This window comes from Apostichopus japonicus, chromosome 23 (assembly GCF_037975245.1).
Source record: "Apostichopus japonicus isolate 1M-3 chromosome 23, ASM3797524v1, whole genome shotgun sequence".
Classification (NCBI taxonomy): domain Eukaryota; kingdom Metazoa; phylum Echinodermata; class Holothuroidea; order Aspidochirotida; family Stichopodidae; genus Apostichopus; species Apostichopus japonicus.
The window spans coordinates 10,061,401-10,082,135 of NC_092583.1; the positions used below are offsets into that span (position 1 = coordinate 10,061,401).

The window sequence follows — 20,735 nt, forward strand, 5'->3', positions numbered from 1 at the left end:
TTTTGGAGTCCAGTATATTATAATATCGTAGTGCGAAATTTAAGTACTCATATTTGCCCTTAGAGCCTTGTACTCAAACTGGTACTCATAGCAAGGGGTGTTCTTCGTATACTCGTACTCATGTGGTTGTACTCTTACTAAAAGTCTGCATGGTCCAGTGAGAGTGCTACTGGTTGTGACAAAACAGGTAAAGCAAGGAAGGAGAGTAAATTCCTTGAAGTATCTCAGCAAGTTATGAGAATCAAATTTCATAAACCTCAACCTTGCTACCCAGTATAGTGGTGTACAGTAACTCTACTTTACATATAATTGTCATTAGTACTGTACTGTGTTAAATAAATATGAAGCTACCATGTTCCCAAACATTGTGTACTTCTCACTACCGTGTTAAATAAAATATGTAGCTACTGTACCATGTTCATAAGTCAAATTGTAACATCTATTTTTAGTCCACAGAGCCTTGACAAAAACAATTTAAACGTCTACAGTGAAACGAAAGTACGAAAAAAAAATTGTAATGTGAGACACTTTGATGAATTATTTCACGGACCAACTAGAACGATACAGGCCTTCCCTTCTGATAGAAAATTCATGCTCTTACAGTAGCATTGCAAATATACAGTACAGTATACCATCCTACAGTGTGAACACAGAAATAAAAAATACCCCCCTGCGCTAACGCTAGTACTACTGTCCATATCTTCAAGTTTAGAGCACTTGACAAACGTGGAAAGAGGAAACTTTATTGCACCATTAGTTTCCTTTCTGAAAGTCTGCCTTGAAGTTGAACCGAATGTTTCTGAAAATCCGACACGCTGTGTGCGGTCTTACTGTATATACTGTATGGACGGCCTGACACATTGTACACCACATGGCGAATGGAATGAGTCGAAGGATTTAGAACCAGGACGGTTATTAATAAAACAGGAAACTAATAGAGGATCTATCTTTTAATACTTTATAGTACGGCTGGAATATCAAAAGCGTAGGAAGCGTGAAGACGTGATCTATACGATGTGAAGGATCACGATGCCCAGACTTTGTTGTTTTGGAAAAGAATAAGAATGATTCAGAAAACAGGAAGTGAATGTCTTTGTTGGAAAAAAAATCCCAAATACTGTACAACAGTGATGTGGAACAAGTCAAGAGTTACTGTGGTCACGATCAAATTTTTACAAAAGGCACTTCTTGGATCGAGTAGCGTGCATATGGTTTATCAATTATTTCTAAAAAATTATGATTTTTACTCTGCACTTAAAGATACATACTTAGTCAAAGTCAAGGGGATGACCCAAGCAACAGGAATGTCCTGTGCTCTCAAAAACTAGGACAAAAAAGCTGAGCCAATATTTACATACTGTTCAGTACTGTGTAACTACAGCAACAGCTTAATACGGTACATTTTATCTACATTCTAAACCACCCACACAGGACAGAAGATAACTTTGGATGCACTAACATGCCTGAATGACACGCATACTGTGCATACTGTGCAACCATAACCCCAGCTAGGAATCAAGTCTTATCATCGGCAATTCGTGCAAAAGGATTCACATAGTCGTACAGTGGGCATTTAGGGCGTCACTGCATTTTTAACTTTATCTACATTCTAAACCACCCACACAGGACAGAAGATAACTTTGGATGCACTAACATGCCTGAATGACACGCATACTGTGCAACCATAACCCCAGCTAGGAATCAAGTCTTATCATCGGCAATTCGTGCAAAAGAATTCACATGGTCGTACAGTGGGCATTTAGGGCGTCACTGCATTTTTAACTTGCCCCTCCCTCAGCGTATGAAAACGCCCAATGAATGACAATACCATGCAATCAAGTTCTGTTAATAATTTATTCGGGGTTTACTGTTTTGCATACAGCTAGCAATGTGTAAGAACAGCAACACGAACATTTCCAGTGGGACAAAAGGACTTGACTCGTTACAGTAGCTTGAAAAGGATAGTAATGACGGGGGAAAAAAATATTTCTGATTAACGGAAAAAGAAACTAACATGTAGATACTATATATAACCTAATGTTTATTATGGATACATTCGTATGTAAATGCATAACAAATTTTGAAAATGAAAATTGGATGAAGATTTTCGAAGAAAAGCAGAGACAAACTTTGTTAGTGGGAATCTATGACATCACACCTGTTTGCTTCAAGTTCACTTTTTGGTTCAAACTGTGTTTAAACTAAAAATGCTATTACCTCTAAAAGGGTACAAAGAGGATTGAATGCGAATTTCACCAGGATGCTCGGAGTATGTTCCTTTTTCATCAACCAAAAATTAAATTTTCACCTTTACCTTTACTTTTAAGAAGTTTGTAATTTTAATTTTTTTTAAATCTACGCAGGTCTGCAATGCTAACTTTTCACAGCACTGTCTGGGTTTTTCTATACGTAGTACTTATAATCCAAGAAACTTATCCTAATGTGACAGGTGGTCATTCCCATGTGTTTTACCTCCTTTGCTTCCAAGGGTGGCGGAAGCACTTTTAATCTGGGGGGGCACCGACGTCGAAGGGCACTTTGCAGAAATTCGATTTGACTGATGCAGCCTGATATTTAGTACCTTTCATAACCCTTATTGTATTATCTTAGTTGCGTATACACATCACTCCATTAACGCCCCCCTCCAGTGGCGGAGCTAGGGGTATTAGTCGGGGGGCGATAATGGTCTGTAGGGGCGCTTCCAACACTATCTAAGCAGAGCGGCACCATAGGTTGGCGCGGAGCGTACAGAAAATTTTTGAGTAAAGATACTCCCTAGATCGCCGGAAATGACCCTTTCCGGGCCTTTCTAATTTGCAGATAAACGAAGAATAAATAGGTGTCATCGCCATTCTGTCAGAAAATTACACCAACAAAATGTGAAAAATGTCAATAGGCATTTGAGAGCGCAATAGAAAAGTCAATAATCGCGAATAAGTAAAAAGTGGTAAAAAGCTGGAAAGGGCCCCAGCAGTCCATTTGAGTCCGTCGGGGGGGGGGGGAAATCCGCCCCTCTGACTGTATGGACGCTTCGCCACTGCCCCCCCCCCCAAGGAAATAATGCAGCACTGCAATATCCAATGTGCAAATTGGGAAACAAGGAACAAGTTTTCTTTCGAGACAAAATGAGGTGAAATCATTATAAAGTCCAAGTCCCTGCACACGCGATCGATACATGCATGAAAGCAAATGAAATATGTCAAAATACGAAAGGATGGGGTAGGTAATGGGATATTAAAACTATACTCATTTTTCATAGTAGGCTATAAATGGCTTCTGCTTATTACAAAGTCACAATGTAATATAGCAATGAATTTTTGGAAATGTATTAGGATTTTTTTTGACAAATTGAATATGCATAATGGCACTCACCAAGTTTGACCCACATAAATTCATTAATACTTTTAAATTAGGATTAGATCTCTTACTGAAATATCGCTGACCTAATAAGGTGATCAAGAGTACAATTTTTTATGTAGAAAAAGGGCACATTTTTAACCTGAGGAAAAGTGGGGGGGCACGTGCCCCCTGTGCCCCCCTGGTTCCGCCGCCCTTGTTTGCTTCTGAAGGTAGTCATTTTTTTTACTTTTCAAGATATTAAAATGCTTTGGGATATTCTTTTATCTAAAGTGCTATATCAATATAAATAACAATTATTATTATCATTATTATTGTTGTTGGAAAAGCACTCATCCTTGCAGTTTTTCCTTTAAAGGTATAATAGTTAGATCAATTTTTCTAATTTAGCTAAACTTATACAGGAATTCTATACACAGTATTTTGGTTTAAATGTAAAGATTTTACCCAATTTACCATTTTACAAATACCAGGAAGTGGTTGGATGGATTGATGCTTCATATTATTTCGAATGATCCTTCACTTTATTTTTGTTTCAAATGGAATTGATTCAGTGTAGTTTGGGCTTCCCTGAAATTTATAAGTAGTTTAGGAAGATTGCATTAACAACAAATACCAGTGCTAAATGTAATAATAACTAGTTAGCTATTAGCTAATCTACATTTCTTTAAATGGAAACATTGCCTAGGGTATCTTGGTAGTTTCATCAATTGCAAACAGGTTATTATAAATACTCTACAAAAAAAAAGTGGAAACTATCATATATTCAAACTGTTAATTCAACTTATTTTTCGATATCTATGGTTCCTATAAAATGTGTACAGTAGTTGGTGAATGGAAAATGTCAAATGGATTTTTTTAATGTTTTTTTTTGTTCATTCATGCAGTTGAGGCTATCTAGATATACAGCAAATTTGCTATGGACTAGCTCTGATAAGCAAATAAATTCAAATAAATTGTATAAATATGAATAAAACCTCAAGCTCTCTCCAAGGTCCATGGTTAAAGGTCCATGGTAAATAATAAAGTTTCCTGATGATACAGGGCACAACCTTACAAATGGTATATGAGACTTGTAATTCAAAGGTTAACTGAAACCAGCCAAACCAAGAGGTCATGAGCACTGCAGACTAACTGTACTACCAGGCAAGTAAATTTATTATTCAACAGAAGCTAGGTTATTTCAGGTGACAAATTTTAATCAAAATAACAATTCCTTGAAGTCTAACAGGATCATGTTTATAGACATAAGTCTGGGACCCCACATTCCAAGAAAGGGGTTAATGGTTGAAAGCTTAAACAGACACAGATGTGAACAAATCTGACAAGGTGTTTCAGATAAAATCTAGATTATACAAATGACTTACCTGGGAAAGACATGTATCAGCCCTGAGTGCTTAACACAATTAAACCCAATTGGTCATGACAACAAATTATCCCCCCTCCCCCCTAAAACCCCTGATGATACAAGAAATGACCTTACCAATATCATAAAACTTGTAAATTCAAAGCTTAACTAAAACCAGCCAAACCAAGAGGCCAAGAGCACTGTAGACTTAGACTTACTATCCATAGGAACATTTACTATAAAACAGAGGCTAGGTTATTTCAGGTGACAAATTTTGAATCGAAATAACAATTCCTTGATGTCTTATGGTATTATGTTACAGACATTAGTCTGGGACCGTACATTCCGAGAAAGGGGAAATGCCATTGAAAGATAAACATCGAACACAGACGTGAGCAAAACTGACAAGGTGTTTCAAATAAAATCTAGATTTTACAAACCACTTGCCTGGGAAAGACATGTATCAGCTCTGAGTTTTAAACACAATTCCACCCACTTTGTCATGACAAAGAAGCCTCACCCACCCCCCACCCCCGTCTCAATTCCCTATGGAAAAAAAAAGAAGCAAAAGGGAAGGGAAGGACAGAAAAAGTGTTACTTAATTATAAAAGCTTAAAATCTTATTGAGACATAAAGCAAAAGAATATTCTGTTCTGCATCATGCATACTTGTCAGAAAGTCTTACCCTTAATCAAGGTAGTAGATCCCAGAAAAAAAAAATAATGTTACAAATCTGTAACTCTGATGGCAATGACCTTCCCACTCAGTTCTAGAGGGTGGTATGTTATTCCGCAGACGACTGTTTACCACTGAAGACAATCCGATGAATATTCATTCCACCTAGGAAAGTAAAGAACAGATGGAGAGAATATCACACATAGCAAGATGAATGTATACATAGTCAGTTTGGACACTGGATACCATACTGTCAGTCAGTTTGAGAACTGAATATTAACTATAAGCTATAATCCTCAGTACACATTACACATCCTCAACTTCTTGAATCTGAGCAGTCTACGAACTCCTACTTTAGGTACAATAAAGGAATTGTTCATAGAACCCAAACAAAAGGGAGTATTTACCAATGACCTCAACTCCATCGTATTCAGTTAGGGGCTGACCTCAGGAAAATTTTGGGGGTTTTTTTGCACATGAGATGACAACCTTTCTGACTTGGTTTGTTATGTAAGCTATATGTACAGCAAGTTACTAAATATTTCTGGACCTTTTGGGACCCCAATTTTTCCACTCAACCCCCTCATGCAAACTCCTTGCTTTCACAGATCCATAACATTTCAAAGACATCACGACAGCGATTTAAATTTAATCAGTTTGACAGAATAACATCATTCTAATGACGACAACATCTACGAACCCATAGCCTATATACAGTACTCTCGCCATCAAACCAGCAAGCAGATAATAGGATAAATTACCAGTTGAAGGAAATATACACCAAATAAATCTTAGAAAGCTTGCAACACATAATTGTCAATGTATCGTGTAATTCATGGATATGAAAAGAAGATTATTATAGGAAAAGTAGATCATTTATATAACATCTACGATGATGACATCACAGACTACTTTAGCCAATCAAAATAGGTCACTTTTTGATCAACCATATCTCCAGATACGAAGAAGATATTCGCGACGTTAACATAATTGTGGATCAGACCCGGCACCACTCGGTGTGCAGCATTAAACCAAGACTTACTAAGTACTTATGGAAAAGTGCTTGGGTGATGAAATGATGACGATTGAAAGATTGAACCAAAATGATCCATTGCTCGCTGCATTTGGTGGAAACCAAGATGAGGCTGTCTTAAGTCTAATCAAATGCAATATAGCTTAGAATCATATGGTCAAATAACAAACCAAGCTCAAAGAGCTGCTTAAATTGGAGTTGTAATTCAATACTGAATGTCACTGTATTAACTGGGACAGGTGTTAATTAGGTTTGTTGGTTTGGTAACCTTTTAAGTAATAATTGATCTTATTAATCTCTGCAGACAATTCTTAGATTACCCAGTTAATAATGATCAATGTACAGTTCAGTACCTTCGATACACATTGCACTGTGAGTACAAAAGCTATTAATTGACTCTTTCTGATCTTAATTGTCTACATGTATCTTTTGTACCTAAATTGAAGACAATCTGAATCTTTTTACCAGGCTGATAAGTTATGTGGACTAGGCTCACTCCTGATATTACAACTAAATATTACAGGGAACACAAAGGGTGTAATTTATCTAGTATACTGAAGTGCATCACAAAATTACTATTAAAATTACTGTTGTAACACAAATGCAAATTGATACATAGCAGCGTTGGTATACTGAACCAAGTGGTATCTTATTGATTTTTTGAAATACATGCAAGCTAATGAAAATCTAAGAGTCAGGGGGACTGCTAAACAAAACGTCTTCTCTATACTACTAATAAGCTGACTGGCAGCTAGAAAACGGAAACCAGTCATGATAGGTTAAGCTTGCTGGGGTTCTGCCATTAAGAACTGATATGAGAGGGGAACACAAGAGACATTATATTCATCTGGACGAGTCTTTAATCTGGCCTTATACCTTAGAAGACAAAATCACTACTAGACAAGAATCTCAATACTGAGCAACAATGCCAACATCGCAAAACCGATACCTGCACAAACAAGTAACTAAATAACGTAAGTGACACAAGGGCAAAGTAATTACATATGAAAGACATCGAATATAATTATAAAGTGCTTCGGAATAGGTGAAATCAGAGTCAGTTCAGGATGATGGCAAAACCAAAACATGATAACCCCAGTGTGTAAGAAAGTGATTGAAATGGTTGGATAAAACTTCGGTCAAAAATGGAGTAGCTTCTATTCTGAATGGTAGATCTGGAGGAGAAGCGGGGGTGTCCCGGGAGTAGGGCGTGCAGTGTTGAAATGTTTCCAGTCATTTAGCCTAGGTCGATGGAAACGTGAAAATTTATATATATTATTGAAGACAGGTAAGACAGGAGCAAAATAAAGTCACTATCACCATCAGTAAATACAAAACCGGTTCAATATATCATTGATAGCAACACAAACAATCATATTAATTTAGCAACCTTCTGTTAAAAATGTAACAATAATCACTGGAGACACAGCTCAAAGCAAAGCTACATTTCAAATTGCAAGTTCAGATGGAGATGTAACTCGCTCTAGCCGATCATTCGCTCGATCATTCAACTCGATCATTCGCTCTAGCCTATGCATATTCAAACACATGTATGAAAAATAAGCTACGACAACCATATTAAAAGAAATTACAGGACAATAAGTGCACACAAATACAAAATCAGTCAAACTGTATAAATTATTGAAATATCAAATATTAAATTGACTCTGTGGTTGATTTTCTTCTTTTCAATACTAGTTGTATACTCCACGCTCCAAGTCTTTTGCTGTTTGCTTGAAAATTCAAGAACTTCCCCTAACTTGCATATAGAGCAAGATTTTCAAAGAATAGTAAATCTGCATGAAGCAATACCTCTCTTGAATATGAGGCTCAAAGCATTCACTCAATATTAGGCCTAGATCCCATGATACAACGAAGGCTTAAGCAACTCCAAAAATTTGAACATGCGACACTAGGAGTTGACGACTCTGTGTAGAATAACAATCCTGTGTTGTTCAATATAATGACATGAAAATTTAATGTAATTTAATACATCTGTGAGAGTATGTTCTACACAACATGTATGTTCTACATGGGTAATACTTTGCACAATGTGCCAAACCTGAGGAATGTTGAAAAAAAGGTCTGCCTTGTTGTTACTGAATTGATGTAATGAATTTTTGCAAACAAAATTTCAGATTCCCACTGGAAGTGCAGGTTGCGTACGGGCGATAGTATCTTTTCAAACTTAAGGTTTTTAATATGCAAAGGATTAGCTTGATCTTTGAACAGCTGTTAATAGCTTGCAGTGTGACTACATGAGTCAGGAGTGTCAACCTTGATTGAGTAGGATTCCTTGCGACTTAGACGGCTAGGCTATGCACCTCATATTTGTGACCAATCCGATCAGTCTGTACAGTAATTTCAGTTTGCTATGCAAATACCAAACATAAGCCTACTTATTTCGTACCAGCTCCATTAATAACACTTCAATTAGGAATTCTCTACTCATAAGTAACTAAATAAATTGGAAATAAACCTTATCCTAGCCATTGTTGTCAGAATCACAATAGGCCTTACTTAAAGTCTTAAGCCTTAAAGGTAGTCTGTATAGGCCCCAAATTATAGCATGCTTTAATTGTTAGAAATTTTAAAAAGTACTTTCCTGGAGGTCTTTACTCTCCAAATTGTTCTCAGACATTCTAAATGAACACACAAGATGACTGAGTGTCCCAGTGAGGTAAATTTCATGCAGATTAGTAATAAATAGTTTTAAAAATTTGACCAACGGTGACCATATTTGAATATCTGACATATTTGGGGCCAATACAGCATACCTTTAAAGGTGGCCTACACCTAACAATAAAACTAACAGTACAGTTTGGCATAGAGCTAGGCTTAAATTCAGCTGACTGTACTCTTCCAGTCTTCGGTATGTAGGCCTAGACCTAGGCTAGGCCTACATGCCTATGTGGAGCAATTAAAGAGTTACTAATTTACTCCACCTCTAGCCTGGAATTAAAAATTAGTACCATAGACCTGGGCTAGTTTAGGATTAAGTTATGTAATGTTTCTGAGCAATAGCAATAACATGATACTGTACTAAAGACTGGTTAGGCCTAACTCTACTACTATTAGTACTAGCACTACAATTACTAACGTGTGTAATGCCTTGCCCTAACCACACCATAGACCTAGATTGCGGCAAACAAGTTGCTGTAACGTAAACGTTACATCCTTATGAAAATCCAATAAGGAAATAAATTGGTGCTGCCCAACTAAAACAATATGATTTTCCACACATTTCCCCTTACCATTTGATGGCAGAAAAGAGATATATCAAAAGAAATTAGCTCGACGAAAGTATTCACAACACCAGATGTTAATAAATTATGGAAAACCACGGTGATTGGGTCATCAAATCATCTGTATTCCAAGTAACATAACACTGACAGACAGTCACACATAATGATAAAATATAGCCGCATGGATTAGTGTGTAATTTTCTATACAAGTTGGAATAATACACAGTTAGTGTAACACTGTAGCACCTGTATATAACTTGTGCGAGTTAGCGCAGGTCAGTCAGTTCAAGCAAAGTCATTTCACGGAATGTGGGGGCGGTATCAAAACTTTTCTCTCATAGCCGTATATTCTAAATATACCGTTTTGCCGAGAAAACATGTACAGAGCCGTATATTCTAAATATACGGCTCTGTACATGTTTTCTCGGCAAAACATTTGTGTGACCGAATATTCTAACAGGATATTTCCAGAGAAAATAATTGCAGTCTATTTATAAGATGGGAATGGAAGCGAATGTGCAATAGTTAACGGATTCCGTTAATGAGAAGAGTGAACCCAAATCCATCTAACCTTTTGAGCACAGGCAGCGGCGTAACCAGATTTTTACATCACCAAGCACCGCTTTGCGCTTTCTGCGTGGGGTACGGGGCCCAGCCATAGGACCTCTGATTGGTCCAAGAGCGAAGGCCCTGGAAACTAAACGATATAGTGGACTTGAGGCTTCAGCTGCTTTCAAATTTTATTCAATCGGCGGAGATATTAGTCCTGTAAAATTGTATTAAATTTTTCAAAATACTGAATAGCCTTATATTGATTCGTTAGGTAGAAATTATTCAAGTAGGTATATAATTAACTCAAAATAGAAGTTAAATATTTCGATATTTCAATATTTCGATATATTTCAACATTTCGGTTAGGCATATAGTCTAACAGCTGATACGTCTGTGTGAGTTCACACGTGCGATGTTGAAATAACGTAATATATCATGCTGCAGCTTCCAATTAGCAATATCGGATTAACTTCGGACGGTCGATAAGATGTATAAAGTTATAAACATACACAATAACAAGCATTGTAGCGATTATCTCGTTGGGTAGTGTGTGTGGTGAGGGGATGAGAATGGGGGGGTGTCTCGTAGCGATGACAGAAAGCAAAATTATGGGATACGTTTAACTTGAGACGCAATTGGCTGGTATTAATTTGAGAATTCCCGTCAATTACGGATTAACGTCAACCGCGAACTGTATTAACTGAGCCATGTATTTGGCAATTTTCGTCCAACATTTTTTTTGGCTCACCACTGTCATTTGGTGGCAAGTGGGGGGGTGGGTATTTTCTGCGGATACCTCCCCCTGCCCACACCCCCGCTAGTTACGCTACTAAACACAGGACACAATTTTCTCTTGAAATCACAGTGACGCAGGACGTTATATTTGTACGTGACATCGGCAAATCTAGTCATAGTTTTACGTATTCAATACGGAAACGCTGACAGAAATCACAAAACGAACCTATTATGTACCAGCAAGGTGGTGTAACGCATGACGAAACAACAATGCATACACAATCCTTGGTGATAGCCTATACTTCTCAGTATAGCCTAGTAGGCTACTACCGATGAAGAATGGGGATGATGGCGCTTGTCATTTACAGATCACTAGCCCGTTCGCGTACAAGTTACGCGGTACAGTGGAGACAGTTAAATTTCTTTCTTACATATGATGAAAATACAAGAAAACAATGGTACCGTATACTTCAAGAATCCAGCCACGAGCACGAACAACTACAGCGATTAGACGAGTAATTCATAAAAACGAATCAGCGGCTAGATTAATCAATTACAACATATCTATTTTTCGTTTACTTTTTAGGGGGAGTGGTATCATGGGCAGAACTGCAAGGCCGAGGGGCATGAGGAAAGGGAGGGGGCTGGACATTTCTTTCTCAAGCACAGATACCTTCGGTCAGAGGTTGTAGTAGGCTACTGAATCGTACATTCATAGGAATTATCACCGAAAGCGTAGTTGGAAGTATTGATGCATGGAGGGTATATGCATAAAGGGCGCTGATTGGTTTAGAAGTAACATGTGATTTAACAATACACTGAAAGCTATAGGTCTCTCACCACAATTAATTGTTCCGTTGACTTACACACTAAACTTGTCACTTTCAAGTCCTGCCAAGGCATAGATAGAAGGTTTCAACTGGTGTATCCTACCCACCACACGATAGCTGAGATCATGGCCTATCATGGCACTCACAAACTTTCATATCATGACCGTTTAGATTTTGAGATAGAAGAGGAGCAAGTTTAGCATACTGAACCCCCACCCTTCCATGATCCATCTGCTCGCCCGGAGTAATATCATCACATTTAACCAAAGATTTTCTAAAATGGTTTATATCACCTTCGATCCTTCCCTACTTTCACACCATCTGTACTTTAAATTATGCTCTTTCATATAAAGGCAGAAAAAACGATGACAGTAGCTGATAACATACTTAAACAAGCTTTACCTGACTACCTGATGTACTTTTACCTCTTTTCTCTGACAATGGTTAACCTTTCGAGCAGATGTACACTAATCTAATTGTGGTGCGGTACCTATATAATATACAGGCTGTATTATATTTATACAGGTGTGAAACGAGTTTGGGGAGGCTCAGGGCCCTCTCTTCCGGAATGTTTTTAGCACTAGTAGCGGCAAACTTGATTTTGTTCAAAACAAGGTAAAATATGCCGGTACAATGAGTTGAACATGCTTCGCGCGAGGACATTCCTTATACTTCTTACCGAAGTTTGCATTATGTATATTAATCAGAACCTCAGTGATGCGGGAACTCACGAGAATCGATTGGCAAATGGAATCTTGTGATTTCTTCTGAAAACTTCTGGCAATTTTCATCGTGCTAAACGTTTTGTGTCAATACCTGATAACCTACGACTGTTTTAAATGAAAGCTTATATCCACACGTATCATGACATATACCTTGGGAGAGAGTATCGTCGCAAAATACATTAGTTGAACGGCAGATTTTAAAGGGTGTGATGACTCGAGTAAATAGAAACGTCTCATGCCGGTAATTTGACCTAGTTTCGAATGAGGTGTAACAGAAGTGTTAAACACCACCATCGATCCCAGAAATTACACACACAGCTTACTACCGTCGGTAATTAGACACTAGTGTACAGTCAGTACATACAGCTGCAGTCAATACCCACATCACAGTATACAAACGATACAGCGATGGACATCTCAGGTCCAGCTAGAGATAACAAGGTATCACGTTTCATTACTGTCTGCATTTTGTAGCGACACGAACAAAACGTCACTTGCAAGCAACGGAAAGTTATCTTTTTCATAATCAGTCCATAATCAGTGGTTCATGTGAAGGAGGGGGGGGGCAGGGAGTGGGGTTGCAATGAGATATTTGAACTCCTCATATTTGCATCTTGTTTAACAAATTAACCTTGCCTCCTATATAAATTGTCCAACAGCTAGCAAGATCTAACCATGCAGAAAGATGTTAAAGGGCATTGACCTTTCGATGACTGAATTAGATAAATAAAGTTAGGAATCTGGTGCTCTTGATGGTTCCCTTCTCTATATATCCTAATTGCAATGATTCCACAGATTGTTTTCCATTATTTGTGATTGACCTGACATTGACCTTTGACATCCACTAGAAACGACAAGATTTAATACTCAATATGAGATATCGTCAAATCTGGTACTATGAGATGTCCCAAAATTTTTGTCCTTTAGCTACCATGCTTTTCCGGAGTTTGACCTCTGATGACCTCTGGCATACACTAAAGAAAATAAAGGGGTTCATCAAGTCAAAGTGGATTATCCACATGCTTTAGTGGAGAATATTGTCCAAGTTTACAAGTTGACCTTTGACTTACAGAGTTCATCTAGTCAATATTCGGTTCATCTAGTCGGTTCGAGTCACTCCAAGATTAATGTATGTCTTCCAGTTACAGAGTTGTTGACAATTGACAATTCATAATCATGGACGTTAAATATGAATGTAAGAGACTGACTTCGGTCAGTTTGCGGCTTTGATATGCCAATGAGGCTTCTTCGCGAGTTCCTGCTTGCAGGAGGATCTAAAATACATACATACACACATACATACATACAATATGGAGTATCCACATACTAGATTTGACATACATCCAAGATTCCATTCATTAAATATTGTGTTTACCAGATTTTCATAACTAATCATGCAAAATATATATATGGTTTCACCATAGCATATAATTATTAAATATTGAACTTAAGTTCATTTTATACTTTTTTATTTGTTGCAAGTTTCTGTTCCAAGCATTTTAACCTCGTTCTTGCTAGCTGTTTTTGCTTCAGCTTTAAGGCCCGGTCACACTACAGCGATATTTTATCGGAATACGGTCCGATATTTCCGATTTTAGGCCGTAGAGTGAGGTTTGTGGTAGTGAATGTAATTAATGCAGTGGAATATTCGAATACCTATTCCAAATCTGAGGGGTTCTGGAACGGACTACATTCTGAAGTGACGTCACATCGAAAAACGATAAAAATCGGAAGAGAAATCGGATAGCTATCCGATAAAGGAAACGGAGTCAATATCAAAAGTTAGGAGAGGGCTATTCCACATCGGAATGGCTCAACAGATAGCAAATCAGGTCCTTTATCACTGTGGCTAGAAGACCCGAACGAAAAACAGGCTGTTTCGATTCCTCCGGGAAAATCGGATAGTATTCCGATAAAAAATCGGTATAGTGTGACCGGGCCTTAACTCTGTTGCTGATGTAAGTTGACACAAAATAATCCAATCGATCTGTCATTAGGACACATATTTCCAAAGAAAGGATTTGGGGTCGGATCTTCGACGAGAATAGATGAAGTACAACGTTATTCTCAGTAGATGAAATCGTTTTCATGTGTGGTTAGAAAACAATTTATAGATTGTCCAGAAAGTCAATCAAACAACCCCACCTTGCCTTGACAAAAACAAAACAAAAACAAACATAAAAACAAAACATGAAGAAGAAACAAACAGACTTTCAAAACAGAGAATTAAAACATAATTCTTAAATGGCAGAATTGGATTTCTTCCAAACTTTGCTGCTCAAAGTTTGCGTTAACTTGACCTTTTTGATCTAATCGCAAAACCCCATGGCTATGGAGCCCCCCCCTCCACTCCTCTTTGGCTACACTTTACAAAAATATAAATAAACATCTGGTGGTGTTATACGAATTGTATGCAAACAACAAGTATAGAAATATGTTTTGCGTTATAAGACAAAAACTGGCATAAAATAAATGAGATTGAAATTAACAAAAGCTTATTGATAATGACAGATGCTTTTAAAAGCTATGATTATAACACAACAGACAATTTTAAAAGGAATGACATAAATAATATAGTAAAATAGAATTCTGTATAAACAAACAAGATTGCTAGTACTTAATCTTACACCATAGTAATGGTTAATATGCAGTTTACCACAATTAAATTAGCAAAATACACAAAAAAATATTTTATAATAAATCAATACAAAGGCACCTATTTCAATGGGTTAATCTTCATTAGCTTTAAAAATCATTTGAATGAGCTAAACAGGAAATATTTTATCCATTATCGCATCCCGAAAAGTTAGCAAAATAGGCAAATTGCTATACAATATCGACAGATGTATGGCAATTTTTTTTTTTTTTTTTTCAGAGCGTGCAAAACTGCTGCACAAATTTTGAAGATTAAAATTATTCTCTGATAAGTACTTATATAATACAGCATTGATTTATGTAAGAAGAGTTCTGTTTCATTTGGCACTTGGTTGGCATGAACATAAAATTGAAAAATTGACAATGAAATTTTCCATGTTGAAGCTTGGCAAATGGGTGCAATCAATAGAGCAATCTTTATAACATTGATATATATATATATATATATATATATATATATATATATATATATATTTATATATATATATATATATATATATATATATATATATATATCATGATAAAGAATCAGGACTGCAAGGAGAGTGCTCTATGCTATAATAGCAGAGCCTAAATATATAAGTATATGCCTTGGTAAGTACAGCTGTATATATATAATTGAAAACCGTAATGAGTTGGAAAATCAAGAACAGTGAAAAAACTTCCAGCCTCGACCGGGATTCGAACCCGGGCCTCCCGCTTTGTACGCGGACACCCTAACCACTAGGCTATGGACGCTGATTGTATGTCCAGAGGTTCCAAACCGGTAAGGTAGGTCGTAATTCCACCGGAACCGTTTGTCACCTGTATCGAACAATACTAGTTCTGTTTTTGGTGACATATTTTGCCAAATTGTCAAATAGAATACTCTTTGATCATTGAACAGGTTGATAGTACTATATTGTAAACACTAAAAACAAATATCAATTCCTCAGACTACAAAACTAATTAACTGTGCTTAAACAAAATCTCCAGGTATCCCCCTCCCCCGCTGCTGCTCCCACTAGGCACACCTTCCCCTTAGCTGGGTGTCCCTCCTGTTCATTTTCAAGTCACAATATCCCATGGCTGCATGTTTCTTTTTTTTCTCTCTCTTTAATTTCTTCAAAGTAACTAGTTTTTGGCTGTATCACTTTGAAATTAAATGTCTCTTTTTTGAAAATAAGAACAAAAGAGTCAAATATCAAGAACATAGAGCTGCTAATACCATGTCACAGAGGGATCCCTTTGGGTATCTGACACAGATCTCTCGCTCCAATGACAAATTACTTGTTACCTCTGGTATGTCATCTCTTTTCAATACTTCAAGTCAGGTTAACTTGTATTAAACACTCAGTTTTACAATTGATATATTACCTCAAACAATGACATATTTCCATGGTTTCACCAAGAGTACATACATCTGTAATTAAACAATTCCAATGGAGTGCATTTGAATTTCTGGTCCTTTCTGCCAGCGGTGTTCCAAGCATTTTTACACTGTTTCTGGTTTTCTCATTTTTCCCCTTCAATTCTGCTTTGTTGCTGTGATTACCTGACATGTATAATCCAATTCCTCAACTCTGTAATCTTTGATAATGACATCGGTGAAATTGTTTGCCTTCAGTTGCTCCATATACTGATCAGGGTTGTACTGCTCCTCTCGCAGGAAGCCCCTCTGTTCGGCTAAGTTAAGCGAGACTTTGTTGAGAGCTGTTATCATCTTACCGTTTGGTTTGAGAACCCTCAGGATACCTTTGAGTACCGTCTCCCTATCCTCCCAAAAGTAATAACAGTTGCTGTGGTAGACTTTATCGATGCTGTTGTCTCTGTATGGGAGGTCAGCTACATCTCCTAGAGTGAGTTGGACTTTGCCGGAAGCTACTTCTGCTTCTAACAGATTCATAGCTTCGGCCATCATAGCTGGAGAAAAGTCAATACCATAGACCTTTCCCTCACCTGTGGGGTGTGACGATTAGAATGGTGAAACCTGAATAGCTACTAACATGATTCTCGTAGTACCTATTACTTATGATAATCACTCATAATTGTTCATTAAATGTGTGAATATCTGATACATAGAGATAAAAAAAGATATTTACCATTAGTCAAAAATGGCCTTCCTGTTGCTTAATGTGATAATAAAATCGTTTTTTTTTCTGTTTTTTAAAATATGATCAAAGGATTATTTGAAAGGACATGGCCAGGCTATGTCAAAATTGCATTTGGTAGCTGCTGCACAATGAGGACTCTTATTGATTCTGACTGGTGGAAGTAGCATGTGAAAAGGAACATACAGCAGTAAGCCTATATTGCAAAGCATGATATAACCAGTAAAGTTTTTGTACATGACTCTGGAAAGTCTATAAGGCAGAGGAGGGCAATAAAGGCGATCTAACAGTCCACCGTGAACCTTGTACTCAATCTACAGTATGTGCCCCAACAGTTAAGGATGTGATTACTCCTGTGACAAAACTGGACATATTATATTACATGGGGGGGAAAAAGGTTAAGAAAACTCTCCATGTCGATTGTCCACATGTCAAGTCAACATCCTGGCACAAGCAGAATTACATACATACATACAAACATACATCTTCGTTTCCCTTGTTACAAGATTCCTCAGGGCACATTGATAGGGTACAGTACTGAAAACTTTCCCATGCATGGCAGAAAATGTGCTTGTTGTTCGCATGAATCCTGCAGACTACACATTGGCCGTCTGTGGTTTTAGGGAATGCGCAATACTGTAAAGGGCACTTTAGGAATATTACCGTTTTTGACTTTCTCAGCAGCATCTTTCAATCCTAATCCTGGACCAAATCCTAGCTCCAAAACAACATCATTAGGTTCAATATTACTGTTTGCAACAGCTGCTATTTCCATGCCCTGGTTCTTGATCTTCAACATAAATTTCTGTTGGGTACAAAGAGAAGAGAGGAAAGTTACTGTATATCTGTTTCATGTGAGGTCATATGTAGTATCACTACATATTTACAGGGCTAAGTTTACTGACTGCAAAGGGGGTTGACATTACCGTCAAATCACCGTCAAAATGACATAACCATCAAGGTACCTGTTACTGTTGCTACGATAATCGTTTTCAATATCGGTATCGGCGATAATTGCAATATCGGCAGCATATCAGTATCAGTAAAATTTTGCCTAATTGCCGACAACAGCAGAACGATATTGAACTTTTTTTTTCACAGCAGAGCTACTTCTCCTTGCAAATCCTTGCAATGATTTGTTAATCTGCCCAAGACGATCCATTTCTTTAGAGTAAGTTAAACTCAGATTCATTTTCTATTAATATCCATGGAAACATGACCCTCCGTAACCTCTAAAAACACGTCTACTGTCATTTTAAATTTATTATAGCTTTTACATTGTGATCGACAGTTCGTAACTTAATTAAGATGCAATTTTGCAAGCATACATTAACACTGTAGCTACTTGTAAGTCTTTACGATGTTAAGGCTCACATTTACTGTGTCCATTTTATTATTATTATTATCGTGTGCAGCGCTGCAGTGAAAAAGATTCCGGTTGGATTTCAATTACCATTCTCTTTTTCAATACTAGGAAAAAAGTGATTCTTTTCAACTTAGGACAAAAGGAAAACAAAACACCATATTTTGTTGCTTATTGAAGATTTATTTGTGAATGTATGCATGACTAAAAGTATGATTTTGCCTTTATTTTGTCTGTTAAAAAATATCGGTATCGTATCGAAGAACTAGAACTCCCAACACTTGAAAACCGTAGAAAAAGTGATAAACTATGTACTCTCTACAAGATTATGAATGACCAATTCCCAGCTATTCAACATGATCATTACCTCACTGCCCTTCCCACTAGGAGACGGATCATGCCTACGCAGTTTAAAGATTGTGCTGCGGATAACATAATTAGGAATCAAGTCAACAATAATAGTAAAGCCCTTAAGTACATTCATTGTAAGACCCCCCAGTATAAGCATTGTTTTTTCCCTCTGCCATTGCTGGTTGGAATAAGTTAAATGATGAGCATTGTTCGCGCAGAGCATCGACACATTTAGGTGTCGTCTGGCGTGCCGCTAGTGCTGTCTATATCCCCCTTGCGCTTATGCCCTATGGGTTTCTGCAAAGTATGAAGAAGAAGAAGAAGTATCGGTATCGGACCGATATTGGGATGATAATATCGGATATCCGCCAAAACCGATATTGGTGATATCAGCGCAACACTAGTACCTGTAGTTAACGCCAGTGCCTTTCAATCATAAGGTCCCAATTTCGAGTCACTCCAAGATTAATGTATGTCGTCCAGTTACAGAGTTGTTGACAATTCATAATCATGGACGTTAAAATATGAATATAAGAGACTGACTTCGGTCAGCTTGCGGCTTTGATAAGCCGATGATGGCTTCTTTGCAAATTCTTGCTTGCAGGAGGATCTAAAATACATACATAAATACCGATTGCTCATAACATTAAAAAGAAGTTCTTATCATGGCAAACTTACTGTAAATGTAATACCATCATTCATAGACACTGCCCTTACAAAGTGTGCTTGGGAACTAATGACAACTGAAAGACATTACCCCACACTCCACACTGATCATCTAGACTTCTAGTTCTATGCCTCCTTTGCGATATGACCCTGTGGATTGCAGCTACTGCAATATAGGGCCTAGAAATGTTGTAGGCCTATGCCTGTTTGTCTTTGCATCATCAGGTTGTAGGCCTAGGCTATTCCTAACGATAGCAATAGGCCTAGACTAGCCTAACTTAGGCCTAGTCTATCGTACGTTGCAGAATGCGATAACAAACCAGAGAGCCGAATATACTCTAGGCCTATGTAAGAAACAACCAACATTCGTTTCGTATCACAGAAGCCTACCACAAAACGTCCGGTAAAGCCACCTCCAGGCTTTCGTAAGTGACTTGCAATCGCATTAGTAAAGAACGCCATCGCCGCTTTTTTACTTTAAAAGTTTGCAGACAGCTGTCAAAAGTTTCCTGCCGCTGTTTTCTATTTCGTAGGATGGCAATCGGAAAACGCAATATTATGATATTGTTATGCAGTATGCATAGTACTAGGCCTTACGAATTTGGAAACATATCGTGTCTCAGATTACGCAATACGCTATCATGATGCGATCAAACAACGAACGCCCTCTACAATTTTAGGAGTTAAGACTGAAGAATAGTTGAAGTTGAAGGACTGTCCTAATATAAGAGTTTATAGTTTAGTGTTTAGTTGATCAACGAGGGGGTTAGTTCCCCTGTGCTCAGGTCTGGTTTAGGGTTCCTTGGGGGGGGGGGGGTTAGGGAGCTTGGTTATATATGAATTCGGGCGATGCTGAGAGAAAAGAAAAATTATCTTCACTGCTGAACGTTACAGCTAGGGATAAACCCATTGGGCACAGGACACATTTTAAGAATTCACAAGTAGGCTACTACGTGAGGGAAAGGAATGGGAAAGGAGGTATTTTTAAATACAGACCTTTATTCATATGGTAATATTATATAACTTAATATATAGGAAGGCCCAGGGGATGTCAAAGTTTCAAGCACCCCCTCAGATATTTGGGATGGAAAAACTTGTTTATACTGGTTG

The 20,735-nt window shown here is 37.6% G+C and overlaps 2 protein-coding genes across 4 annotated transcripts in view; both read right to left on the reverse strand.

Moving 5' to 3' along the window:
* Window positions 1-9,901, reverse strand: part of LOC139965036 (mitogen-activated protein kinase kinase kinase 2-like) — an 89,804-nt gene extending 79,903 nt beyond the window's left edge. The window contains exons 1-2 of one of the 3 annotated variants that reach the window (XM_071967200.1): window positions 9,668-9,901; window positions 5,391-5,545 (exon numbers count right to left, since the gene is read on the reverse strand). The gene's annotated coding sequence lies outside the window, so the exon portion shown is untranslated. The other 2 variants (XM_071967202.1, XM_071967201.1) reach the window with 2 other exon arrangements.
* A 3,346-nt stretch (window positions 9,902-13,247) lies between these two features.
* On the reverse strand, window positions 13,248-20,217 carry LOC139964845 (uncharacterized methyltransferase YdaC-like). The gene is made up of 4 exons (XM_071966869.1): window positions 20,016-20,217; window positions 17,909-18,050; window positions 14,441-17,093; window positions 13,248-14,033 (listed from the first exon to the last, which is right to left on the reverse strand). Exons 1-3 carry the CDS (start codon window positions 20,085-20,087, stop codon window positions 16,663-16,665), a joined length of 645 nt encoding a protein of 214 aa, XP_071822970.1. The 5' UTR covers window positions 20,088-20,217; the 3' UTR covers window positions 13,248-14,033; window positions 14,441-16,662.
* Between the last annotated feature and the right edge of the window lie 518 nt (window positions 20,218-20,735).

Excerpts from the sequence above, each read along its gene's own strand:
- LOC139964845 (XM_071966869.1), bottom strand. The coding sequence starts at position 20,087 with ATGGCGTTCTTTACTAATGCGATTGCAAGTCACTTACGAAAGCCTGGA. Across the intron at positions 18,051-20,015 it reads GCTTTACCGGACGTTTTGTG|AAATTTATGTTGAAGATCAA; the intron begins GTAGGCTTCTGT and ends TGTACCCAACAG. Across the intron at positions 17,094-17,908 it reads TGCTGAGAAAGTCAAAAACG|GTGAGGGAAAGGTCTATGGT; the intron begins GTAATATTCCTA and ends CACACCCCACAG.